The sequence below is a fragment of the Lampetra planeri genome, chromosome 75 (assembly GCF_965212315.1).
Source record: "Lampetra planeri chromosome 75, kcLamPlan1.2.h2, whole genome shotgun sequence".
In the NCBI taxonomy this organism is placed as follows: Eukaryota; Metazoa; Chordata; class Hyperoartia; order Petromyzontiformes; family Petromyzontidae; genus Lampetra; species Lampetra planeri.
In genome coordinates, this window is record NC_136180.1 from 1,279,617 (window position 1) to 1,293,201 (window position 13,585).

Consider the following 13,585-nt stretch of genomic DNA (forward strand, 5'->3'; position numbering starts at 1 on the left):
GAGGAGAGGGGTTCATGACGCCACGCGGGATTTGGATGTGGCACGAAGAGGGGGTGAATAATTGTAATTTATAATCCTCATACCAGGGGCGGTTTCTTCATTAGGGCGATTGGGCGACGCACCACCAAAATGTGGAAGGGACTTATTCAATCACATTAACAATCTCATTCAACCACAGAGTTACGCTAGCCGTTACTGTGCCTCTGGATATAGTCCAATCAGTGTCATGTTACGTTCTGTGGAGTACCGCCTCTTTTTGGGCGATTTCACTCTGGCTGAGAATCGCCCAGATTGTTCCCATAGACTTACATTCAAAGATGTTTTTTTCGAACGGCAGGCGCTACAATGCATTCTCTATGGCTTCCGGGAGGGCTCGCACTAACGTGCTTACGTCATCATACGTAAGCACGTTTCAGTCAACAATATTATTTGTCGCCACCTAGTGGAATTTTGATTTAAAGCTTTCGTGACTGAAGGGATTCATGTTCTTGGTTCTTTCGGTAAAGTCACGTCGAAGGGAAGTAATAAAATAATAAAAATAAAAATAAAACATAATAAAATAATTCTCACGACGTTTCGGCCACAACTCAAGTAGCCGTCCTCAGGTGAAAACCAGGTCTGTCGAGGCGACAGCGTCTGAATGAAACAGCACACGTGCTTGGAGCATGTATATAAGCTGGGTTGGAAGGGGGGAAGAAATGGGGAGCCTTAACAAAATAATTTGCATATCAAGAGGAATTTAGCATATTTATGGGAAATGCAGGTATGTGATTAGTACTGCATATGCCCGTGCATTATGCAGGATTAGCAGCATCAAAGGGAGGGGATATGGGAAATGCAGGTATGTGATATGGGAAATGCAGGTATGTGAATAGTACAATTTATGCCCGTGCATTATGCAGGATTAGCAGCACCAAAGGGAGGGGATAAGGGTAGCATTAATGAAGGGAAGGAGTGTTAATAGTATGTAGCTGCAGTAACTAAAACCACCACGTAAACAGCTAAAGTATAAACCACATATTATCATCAGTATACTAAATATACTCTACAATACGCTGAGTTACTAACAGTAAGTAAAACATTACAATTCTACGTCGTAAAAAAAATATATAATATGCTTCCATCTAAACTTTATTCTCTTACATCACACGAGTCTACACCCTACTATATACTGCCATAGACAAACCCGACATTAAATTATATACTGTATTGCACACCAAAGAAAGGTTCTTCTTTACCGACCACCTTGTAAGTGCCACGCTGCTACAAGGAGAGATGTTTCAACAGCATGGCCATACATTCCCTGTTGAGGCTCTGAACATCACTGTCAGGGCATACCCTATGTTAAATAAGGCGAAGCTGAAGACTGAACTGTCTGTCATTTATGAGAGTCCAGAATTCAAGGGCTGCTGTGGTGCACTAGCGTTGTACCAGGTTTTGCTGAAGTACAACCTCCAGGATACTTTTTCAGAGACTGTTGCTCTGTTGAACATCCTCATAACCACTCCCATGACAACTGCTGAAGCTGAGAGGTGTTTCTCAACCTTAAAGAGAATCAAGACATTCCTGAGAAATGTAATGGGACAGGAACGTCTGAATGCAATGGCTATGCTTTCCATGGAGAGGGAACTAGTCAGGAACATGCCTGCTTTCAATGAGAGAGTAATTGATCACTTTGCTACTTTGAAAGAGAGAAGAGCAAAATTTCAGTATAAGTAAGCAGTGTATTAAGCGAGTAATGTGATGTAAGCAGTGTAATAATAGTGAGTATAGAAACAAGCAAGGAGATGTATTGTAAGAGTCACTTTATTTTTCATTAATATTAAAGTAGTAAAGTTGCCTTTACATGCTTAAGCTGTTAATTTATCCATTGCATGGGTGGACCTTATCCTTATCAATCATCCAAACATTTGCCCCCCCTGAGAGATTTTGCAGGAGCCGCCACTGCCTCATACTGTATATAGAGATGAAAAATCTATATTTCTGTATGAAATCATCAGTTTACTAAATCACCAGAGTCTGTACATATATGCCATCCTCTTACCATGGACGTTATGCGGATTCCTAATAGTTAAATAATAATAAAGTGAAAATTAAAACAAAACAAAAAAATATTTTCACCTACGTGACTTACTGAAAAAACCAAAGAGTATGGATCATTGCAGTCACCAAAACTTAAAATCTAGAATTAGTAAAATAATAGCAATGCTCACCTGATTGAAAGAAGGCATTCAATACCCAGGGTGTGCCTGGGGAATAGGCTACACTCTTGCTATGTAATGGGGTTGTAAAAGCCACAGAGGAAATATGAAGGCAGCTGTTGCTGCATATTGCTTCCATTGATGCTGCTACTGATAGTGATACAGACGATGCTAGGTATGATGATGATGCTGTCTCGAAGTTGTGAGTTGTAAATGAAACATGCACAATGAACCCTACTCTTACGTTATTTCGGTAAAGTCACGTAGGTAAAATAATAATAATAAAATAAAATAATAATGAATGAAAATAACTAAATTAAATCAGGACGTTTCGGAAGCAACACAAGCCTCTGTCATTAGGTGTAACTGCTCCAGTAAAATTACTGTAGCGTGTGAAGAAAGCTATTCAAGACACTTGTGTTTTATATAGGGTGCTGGGCAGGGAGGAGCCAATGAGTGGGGGGGGGGGAGATAACCATCTCGGTGCTTGTACACTGCAAGTACGGTGCTTGTACACTGCAAGTACGGTGCTTGTACACTGCATGTACGGTGCCTGTGTAGTGACATAAGAAGGGAGGGGCTGCTGGGGGTTCTGGGACCCTGGGCGGGCCAGGCGCTTAAGCCTCTTGGCGCCAGGCGCTGGGTTCCCAGGCGAGTCAGACGCTTAAGCCTCTTGGCACCAGGCGTTGGGTTCCCGGGTGGCCCAGGCGCTTAAGCCGCTTGGCGCCACCAACGGGGGGGGGCTGTGTGTGCTCTGTGGGATATCTGGGGGTGCACACGGCCCCACCCCTTGTTGGGGACTAGACATAAAAGGGGAGCTCCCTGGACGATCAGGGCCAGTCGTAGCTCAAGACCCAAGACACAAGACCAGCCATCTGAGGACCCTGGGATGTTGTGAGAGCCAGTGGTGGGACTCTGGAACTCCCGACTCTACGACCTTGTGAGGGCGAGTTCCAGAGCGTAGCCAGAGTAGAGTATCTAGGCTGTGTACCTAGGCTGTGTACCTAGGCTGTAACAGAGTATCAGGAATGTTGTGGAGTGGGAGTGTTGGATTGTAATAAAGAAGTTACCTCTACAAGTGTCTCCGGAACCCGTTACACCTGGACGCTGAATGGCGAATGGGAATGAAACACTGTTGTAAATCAGACTTTTTTCCTTAGTGATGGTGGTGTATCAGGCTGGATATGACTGTAAAATAACAAGAATCAATATGGATATGATTATGAGAGTAAATATAAACTGGCTGTTTAGCAGTAAACTGCACGGCAGCTAAAGTTTAAACTTGGTTAATTACATCCTTCTTCAGGTGGGGACTGCGAAGCGTAAGCACAACAGCTTAAGTGTGTCTAAGAGGTGGCTTTGACGAGGAGTTCAATCTTTTTTACATGGTTAATAACATCTTTCCAATGATTGCTCAATTTGTACCCATCATCACGGTTGAAGTTATGTCTATGTTTGTATATCTGAATGGTATTCTCAGGTTTTTTCGGTAAAGTCACGTAGGTAAAAGGAGGCTTGACGGATCCTTGGGACATTCTGTCTACAGGAAAGCCACCCACACAAATTCCTACTTGAAACCGGATTCCCACCACCACCCATCTCAAAAGAATTCTCTCATCAAAACGCTATACCACAGAGCCCATGGCATTTCTGACCAACACCACCTGACTGATGAATTAAGACATGTACATCGGGCCCTCAGGATGAACGGATACTCTGACCGCACTATCCGCCAAGCTGTCTCTCCCATCACACAGAAACAACCACATGAAACTCTGACCAAAACTATCACGTTACCATACATAGCAGGCGTGACCAAAAAGATCTCCAAAATTCTAAACAAACATAAGATCCAAGTCCGATTCAGTACAGTGCATAAAATCCGTGATCTGATTCCATCTGTGAAGGATGTCGTTCCTGACTTACAGTATCCTGGAGTCTACAAATTGAGTTGCATTTGTGGTGATTGCTACATTGGAGAAACAAAACGTCATGTTGCTGATCGTGTCCGCGAGCACAAGTCAGATCTGAAACACGGCAGAACTGATTCTTCGGCCGTTGCCGATCATTGCTACAACTCGGCGGGCTCTCATGAAATTGTCTTTTCCGAGACCAAGGTTCTCTGCAAACCTCCGGGCTACCATCAAAGGTTTGTACACGAAGCCATACAAATATACAAACACAGACATAATTTCAACCGTGATGATGGGTACAAACTCAGTAATCACTGGAAAGATGTTATTAACCACGCAAAAAAGACTTAATTACACTTTTTGGACCATCTTATCTGACAGGCACTATTTTAATTTACTTCACCGAGTGTTAACATCCACAGTGTTTAACAGTAATCTCTTCATTGTTCTTTGATCACCGCTCGCCACGTTTCCATTCATTGTGTTGAGCACTACGTGATGTCTTTGATCACCGCTCGCCCTCCGTCCCGGCGCGTCTCCATTCATTGTGTTGAGCACTGCGTGCAGTCTTTGATCGCCGCTCGCCCTCCGTCCCGACACGTCTCCATTCATTGTGTTGAGCACTGCGTGCAGTCTTTGATCACCGCTCCTCCTCCCTCCCGATACGTTTCCATTCATTGGCTACCACAGCCTGATAAGCTCTCCCCCCCTCTCCACCTCCCTTCAACTTGCTTATAAGGGATTACATCTTGAATCATTGCTTCACTTGATGCAGCTAATTCGGCTGTGACGGTCCCACCTGATGACGGAGACTTGTGTTGCCTCCGAAACGTCGTGAATTTTATTTTGTTTTGTTTTATTTTACTTTCATTAATTTTAATGTTTTTTACCTACGTGACTTTACCGAAAAAACCTGAGAATATGAATCATTGCAGTCACGAAAGCTTCAAATCTAGAATTAATGCCCTCTACGGGGAGGAATTCCACCTATCTGTTAGAGTTTTTAACAGACAACGAGACAAGAAGTCACAGCTTCTCGAGACGCTGGCCTTCCTCAAGAGATGCCGCGATAACAAGGTAATACCCATCGCTTTCACACTCACATCCGCTGCTGTGTCCTCACCGAACTCCAAACAGATCTTATTTAAAGCTAGCCTATCACTAATCTCGGAGAGAATAAGGTTACTCCGATCTGAACTCGATAATTTAGACAAGACTCTCTTACAAACACATCTAATGTTAACACAAAAAATGTCACCTTCTGATTGGAACCACGTTGATAACATGACTTCTGCTTCTGCTGACTCAATGTCAGCCAAATGCAAAGCTAACCTGATTTCTAAATTCAACCTCCTATCTAAAAAGAAACCAGAGCCACACATCGCAAAGCTGGATGTTAACAAGACCGTGATTAATCAGAGTAACATTCCAATTTCTGACAATCTAAAAACGGTACTGGCCAAAGGACTAAATTTCGCCGTCACCCCTAAATATATACCAGTAGAGGATATGATTTCTCAGATTGATGTAGCCCTCAGAGGCATAGGACACATCCATGCGGATGTAGCAAGAGCTGAAATAGCTACTATTCTTAAGAATGCTAAGAAACCCACTAGTAACATCAGCAAAAACGAACGCTCTGAACTCGCGAATTTAAAAAAGAGAGATGATATAGTCATCCTCTCGGCAGACAAGGGCAATGCCACGGTCATCATGGATAAAGATTCATACAACAACAAAATCCTGGACCTGCTTAATGATGGGAGTTACTCCAAAATTAAAAACGATCCCACTAAAAGCCTAACGACAAAAACCAACAGTATCATCACGAGTTCGACTTCCCTAATCGAACCAAGCAAACGTCCCTCTCTAAAACCATCGGCGGCAAGACCTCCCAGACTCTATGGTCTTCCCAAAATCCATAAAGAAGGCACCCCGCTACGACCCATCGTGTCGACGATAAACTCTCCGACGTACAAACTAGCCCGTTTTCTATCAGATACTCTGCTCCCCTTCACAGGCAAGACCTCTTCGGCAGTACTCAACTCAACCCAATTAGTCTCTATGGTTAAGGACATGGTACTATCTCCTGATGACATCCTCGTCAGCTTTGATGTAGTATCTTTGTTTACCAAAGTCCCAGTACCGGACACCCTAACAATAATTGAGGACTTAGTCCAACATGGATTGAATTCTGATGTACCTGCGCTGGTTAGGCATTGCCTCACCAACACCTATTTTACCTGGAATGGCACCTTCTACAAACAGAATGAGGGTACCCCTATGGGCTCCCCCTTGTCACCAGTTATAGCCAACATGTTCATGGAAAAGTTTGAATCAGACGCCATCCAGACATCCACCCTGCGTCCTTCCCTGTGGAAGAGATATGTGGATGACACTTTCGTCATCTGGCCACATGGCCTCCCAGCATTGAACCACTTCTTGGACCACATCAATTCTAGACACCCATCTATCAGATTCACCATGGAAGTGGAGAAAGACGGTAAACTACCATTCTTGGATATTCTGTTTAAGAGGAGGCTTGACGGATCCTTGGGACATTCTGTCTACAGGAAAGCCACCCACACAAATTCCTACTTGAAACCGGATTCCCACCACCACCCATCTCAAAAGAATTCTCTCATCAAAACGCTATACCACAGAGCCCATGGCATTTCTGACCAACACCACCTGACTGATGAATTAAGACATGTACATCGGGCCCTCAGGATGAACGGATACTCTGACCGCACTATCCGCCAAGCTGTCTCTCCCATCACACAGAAACAACCACATGAAACTCTGACCAAAACTATCACGTTACCATACATAGCAGGCGTGACCAAAAAGATCTCCAAAATTCTAAACAAACATAAGATCCAAGTCCGATTCAGTACAGTGCATAAAATCCGTGATCTGATTCCATCTGTGAAGGATGTCGTTCCTGACTTACAGTATCCTGGAGTCTACAAATTGAGTTGCATTTGTGGTGATTGCTACATTGGAGAAACAAAACGTCATGTTGCTGATCGTGTCCGCGAGCACAAGTCAGATCTGAAACACGGCAGAACTGATTCTTCGGCCGTTGCCGATCATTGCTACAACTCGGCGGGCTCTCATGAAATTGTCTTTTCCGAGACCAAGGTTCTCTGCAAACCTCCGGGCTACCATCAAAGGTTTGTACACGAAGCCATACAAATATACAAACACAGACATAATTTCAACCGTGATGATGGGTACAAACTCAGTAATCACTGGAAAGATGTTATTAACCACGCAAAAAAGACTTAATTACACTTTTTGGACCATCTTATCTGACAGGCACTATTTTAATTTACTTCACCGAGTGTTAACATCCACAGTGTTTAACAGTAATCTCTTCATTGTTCTTTGATCACCGCTCGCCACGTTTCCATTCATTGTGTTGAGCACTACGTGATGTCTTTGATCACCGCTCGCCCTCCGTCCCGGCGCGTCTCCATTCATTGTGTTGAGCACTGCGTGCAGTCTTTGATCGCCGCTCGCCCTCCGTCCCGACACGTCTCCATTCATTGTGTTGAGCACTGCGTGCAGTCTTTGATCACCGCTCCTCCTCCCTCCCGATACGTTTCCATTCATTGGCTACCACAGCCTGATAAGCTCTCCCCCCCTCTCCACCTCCCTTCAACTTGCTTATAAGGGATTACATCTTGAATCATTGCTTCACTTGATGCAGCTAATTCGGCTGTGACGGTCCCACCTGATGACGGAGACTTGTGTTGCCTCCGAAACGTCGTGAATTTTATTTTGTTTTGTTTTATTTTACTTTCATTAATTTTAATGTTTTTTACCTACGTGACTTTACCGAAAAAACCTGAGAATATGAATCATTGCAGTCACGAAAGCTTCAAATCTAGAATATCTGAATGGCTTAATGCACACACCTTTGATGGTAGCCAAAAAGATTTGCAGAGCACCTTGGTCTCGGAAAAGACAATATCATGAGAGCCCACATCGTTGTAACAATGATTGGCAACGGCGGAAGACTCAATTTTGCTGTGTTTCAGATCTGACTTGTGCTCGCGGACATGAGCGGAGACATGACGTTTTGTTTCCCCAATGTAACAATCACCACAGATTCAACTCAGTTTATAGACTCCAGGGTATTGCAAGTCAGGAATGACATCTTTCACAGATGGGATTAGATCACGAATTTTACGTACTGTACTGAATCGGACCAGGATCTTATGTTTGTTTAGAATTTTGGAGATCTTTTTGGTCACGCCTGTTATGTATGGTAACGTGATGGTTTTGATCGGAGTTTCAGGTGGTTGTTTCTGTATGGTGGGAGAAACAGCTTGGCGGATAGTACGGTCAGAGTATCCGTTCATCTTGAGGGCCAGATGTACATGTTTTAATTCACTGGTCAGGTGGTGTTGGTCAGATATGCAATGAGCTCTGTGGTATAGTGTTTTGATGAGAGAATTATTTTGAGCCGGGTGGTGGTGGGAATCAGGTTTCGAGTAGGAATCTGTGTGGGTGGCCTTCCTGTTAACAGAATGTCTCAAGGAGCCATCAGGTCTCCTCTCAAACAGAACATCCAGGAATGGTAGTTTGCCATATTTCTCCACTTCCATGGTGAATCTGATGGATGGGTGTCTGGAATTGATGTGGTCCAGGAAATGGTTCAATGCTGGGAGGCCATGTGGCCAAATGACGAAAGTGTCATCCACATATCTCTTCCACAGGGAAGGATGCAGAGTAGACCTCTGGATGGCGTCTGATTCAAACTTCTCCCTGAAAACATTGGCTATCACTGGTGACAAGGGGGAGCCCATAGGGGTACCCTCATTATGTTTGTAGAAGGTGCCATTCCAGGTAAAGTAAGTGTTGGTGAGGCAATGCCTAACCAACGCAGGTACATCCGAGTTCAGTCCATGTTGGACCAAATCTTCAATTATTGTTAAGGTGTCAGGCACTGTGACTTTGGTAAACAGAGAAACCATATCAAAACTGACGAGGATATCATCAGGAGACAGTACCATGTCCTTGACCATAGAAATGAACTTCTCTACTCATGGCAACTGATGGCACCGGCTCGAGTGGCTGGTTAGCTCACCTGTGTGGTGTTCTTCATACAGACAAATCCCTGAGCCAGGGTCTCTCTTGAGTCCCTCCATGCACTGACACACGGTGTCCTGGGCCACGGAGCAGGCGTGAGCCACCTCCTCATCTGTAATGAGAAAGCATTATACAAAGCCACCAACCCCTCCATTCAAGCCAAAGTTACTTAAATAGTTTTGTTTTGCATCAGTCACTGAATGAGACGAAAAAAAATGGTTGCCAGTTTGCCTCACATATAGAAATGTCTATAACAATAAGCGTACCATTTAAGACTGGGAAACAAAAGGAACCACCGCAGTGTAAGGTTAGCACGCTGTACTTGCAACCCCTAGGTCACTGGTTACATTAATAATTTAATCAATGTAAAAACAAAACGCCTCTGTCCACCCAGCACAATGTCATGTATCGTGAAACATCAATCTATTCTCACATTGACAATTCAACTGAAGCATTTTTCCCCATTAAAAATACTAAATGTAAAAGAGTAAAACTGATAGGCTGGTGTCTCATGCTGCCACCCTTGGAGCTACAATTAAGAGGTGGAAGACCTCTTCCAAGGCGTCTGAGCAATGTGCCAGAGTCGGTCAAATACCCTCTGGAGGGGATGTCGTGGGCTAGAACAAAATAGTATGCTAACTTCTTACAAGAAATGTGGTCTTTGTGGAAGAGTAGACCATAAGTCCGGTTATTAATTGCGAAAATAACTACTGGAACCTTTGTCGGAACGCGGACGACTGTGATTTGACAAATTTGAGAGGTTATAATCATATTACCGTGTATATTGCTGAAAAAAACATCCCCTGTTGAGGTTGTTTGGCCATACTTCACACATAGCAAGTTAGTAAAGGTGAGGAACATAGATGTCGGAGAATAGTACAGAGAATAGTACAGTACAATTGCATTTGCTGCACTCTCCAGTACACGAGTTATATGCATGGTTGACGCCAATTCAAACCCTTTCCAGCCTGAAACTTGTTTAGCTTCTATTTTATGATGAGATCAGGCACATTCCCGATAGTGTCATTGGCAGGACATTATTAATTACGACAGATCCTGGTCTGTTTGATATCATATTTTGTTTTCTCACTGTACACTCCAAATATAACTTGTTTGCCTTATTACGAGATGCTGATGGCACAATTGGAATGCATACAAAGAGATGAATCTCAAAAACACACAATGCAGATATGGCAGTAACCTACTTGCTGTGCTGTCATTTACCTGCTCCGCAGCTGCTGCACTGTGCACACTTCTCCTCATGGTTGACTTTGTTCATGAAGCTGCCCTCAGGACATAGATCACACGCCGCTCTCATTTTATCAGCGATGCAGTCGATCACCTTGTACGTTCCTGGAGGACAAAGCAGCGTGAGCAGGCCAAGAGATAAGACTTCACTTTTAAATGGGAGCTGGACTATACGTCCAACCAGGAACTAATTCTTTGGCAGATAGAGACAACACACTTTAAACACGGGCCTTTTAGGAACAATGCATCAACTCCAAGCAAATGGCTGTGTTTTTTCTTTATTACAAATTAAACCATAGTGGGGCCACTTGGAATAGCAACACCCATTGGATTTCCTTCCTGCATCTGTAGTGGGTCAACCTGGCCAGAAAACAGGCACCTGGGTACCACACTGTTTGTTTCACACAGGAGTAGGGGACGAAGTACGCTTCTCAACCTGTGGTCCGCAAAGCCGTAGGAAGTTGTTCATGGAATTCTGCTGTTTTGAATGTTATCGTGACAATGGAATGGCTCAGGGGAGGGAAGTGTTATGAGCCTGGATGGCCATGGCCGTGTGGGATTACCTGCAGAGCACAACTCACAACAGATGCCTTCTTGTGATTTGTAGAATCCATCACCGCACTCCTTGGCAAGAGACAGCTTGTGCAGTAAAGAGATCTACAGAACGGATCCATACGGAGAAGTTGGGCAATCAGGGGGAGGAAATGAACAGCAATAAAACCCAGCTAAACAAAGAATAAATATGCACTGTCTGCTTCACTAACAGTGGTCATTGAAGATGCCCTGACATTCGCAACTTCAATTAGCTCGGTTGGCTACATACGGTGTAAAAAGAAGTTCAACCAACATACATAATTTGAAATTAGTCGGCCATTGTATGCCGTGTCACAGTCTAAATTTGCCAAATAAAAAAAAAATTGCTTGCAATTACTTATGTGGGGAATGCACCAATCATCGCCCCCGACTGATAAATTAATGCCCATTTGCAGGCATGGTGCTGAGTTACCTTGCCTATAATTTACACTCCTGTCGTGTTTTTATAATACTTGCAATTTCACACCTGCTCATATTACAGCTGGTCGAAGGGCTTCCACTACAGAGAGCTCCAGGGGGTATTTGTCGATTCTTCCAAGCTGACCAAACGTCTTGGAAGAGGTCGGGAAACTCCCAATTCAACTCGTCACATCATCTTATCATATCAAGGATGTGCATATATTGCCTTATTAGTAACTTGAGACCTGACGATCAGACTTAACTGCGATGAACTCAATCTAGATTTGAAGCTTTCGTGACTGCAGGAATCCATACTTTTTGGTTCTTTCGGTAAAACATTTTTTGCTGTGGTTTTCCCACCTGATGATGATTGCTTGTGTTGCAATCGAAATGTCGTGAATTATTTTTTGCTGAAGTGAGAGAGAGAATTGCCGTGGTAAGAGGTTATACAGGCAAGAAAGGGGGAGGAGCAAGGGGGGAGAGGGAGGGGTGGCCACTATCAAAGGTTTGTTCATGAAGTAATCCAGATATGTAAACATAGACATAACTTCAACCGAGAAGATAGATACAAATTGAGCAATAATTGGAAGGATATTATTTACCAGGTAAAACGCTAACTGGTTTGTATTGGTTGTCGTCTATAATATCTGCCGGGTACTACTACTCCACGCAGCGCTCACCCTGCCCCGACCCCACACCCCAACCCCTCCCTCTCCCCCTTTCTTGCCTGTGTAGTGTTGCTCTGGGGACACTTTATAGGGGGCACGTCTTTATTATACACTCGCATCCTAACTACAAAAAATCAACTCCTCGTACAGTTTATCTTGAGCACTTCCTCCACTTGGTATATTATACACCTCCTATGTAGCGTGCTTACCCCGGCTACGCTCCAGGTCCTCCGGCTATAATATTCTATGGGAGGCTACTTGACGCGACCCAGCCAAAGTACAGGTCCAACACTGACCTCGCAGAGCTTCGGCCCTTAAAAGGATGGCGAAGCTAGGGGTTCAGTCCTATTCTAGCAGGTTTTCTTGTTTCAACTGGTCATCTTCAACGTCAACTGCCACGAACCTCTCCAGAGGTCCGCTTTATATACGCTTCTCAGCCGAGGGGCGGGCTCTGTGGGATCGTAGAACACCCTGCAGCCCCTAACATGCAATTGCAGCCGCAGCCTTCAACCGTTGGGAGGGGCTGCGGAGGATAGTAGAATCCCTCACAGTCCCCAATTGCTTCTGGGCTGCTTGTAATTGCTTGCAAGTGCAGTCCATCTATGGGGCTACACCTGTATAACCTCTTACCACGGCAACTCTCTTTTCCACTTCAGCAAAAAAAAATATTCTGTGTTTTTCCCACCTGATGACGATTGCTTGTGTTGCAATCGAAACGTCATGATTTAATTTATTTTATTTTATATCTACGTGACTTTACCGAAAGAACCAAAGAGTATGGATCCAAGTATCTTGTTGTGAATCTTTTTGTCTGCGTGCAAATATATGGATCTCGATATAGTAATACAGATATCGATATAAGTCTTTGGTGACCGGGCTTGAGGATCCGGTTTAACCGCAGTTGGCTGAAACCTGGATTCGAACCCAGGACCTCAGCGAACCATTAATCCTTTAACTGACAATTGACTGAGACAATGTGAGTGGTCGTCCTCACCATGAGCAGGAGTCTTACTCCCATCGTGAGCCCCGCTGGGTTTCTCCGCGAGGTTCTGACACTCCTCTCTCCACGCCACAGACTTCCAAACTTCTCTGTCCCTTGTCCAGTTCTTGTCCAGCTCAAAATGTGAGTCCCGAAAGTGCGACCTCCATTAACTGGCCTCGACATTTTGCTGTGATCTTCGCAACGATCTGTTGAGATAAAACATCACTCTGGATTGTTATTCTGAATTATTTATTATTTTCCTGAAGATGCTTAATTGTGATTTAAAGTTATTGTTTTTGAGCATATGACCAATGTTCCAAAAGGGAACCGAGTGCTCCACCCCACATGTCAAAACGATTCCAACTGTGGCTGAATTTGTGCTTTGTACAGGAATAATAGTTTCGATAAAAAAATAAATTGGCACACGAAGGAAAAGCAAGCTATTTTGATGCATCGTATGTACATATGTTGAACTTCTTT

The 13,585-nt window shown here is 44.0% G+C and overlaps 1 protein-coding gene across 5 annotated transcripts in view; it reads right to left on the reverse strand.

Annotated features, from left to right (window-relative positions):
• The window catches only part of LOC144737936 (uncharacterized), a 58,878-nt gene that overhangs the window by 19,451 nt on the left and 25,842 nt on the right, over window positions 1–13,585 (reverse strand). For 3 of the 5 annotated variants that reach the window (XM_078620835.1, XM_078620836.1, XM_078620833.1), the window contains exons 2-5: window positions 13,118–13,311; window positions 11,026–11,119; window positions 10,439–10,567; window positions 9,213–9,326 (exon numbers count right to left, since the gene is read on the reverse strand). In XM_078620835.1, coding sequence (XP_078476961.1) covers window positions 9,213–9,326; window positions 10,439–10,567; window positions 11,026–11,119; window positions 13,118–13,288 — 508 coding nt within the window. In that variant the 5' untranslated portion in view covers window positions 13,289–13,311. The remainder of the gene's footprint in view (window positions 1–9,212; window positions 9,327–10,438; window positions 10,568–11,025; window positions 11,120–13,117; window positions 13,312–13,585) is intronic. The other 2 variants (XM_078620834.1, XM_078620837.1) reach the window with 2 other exon arrangements.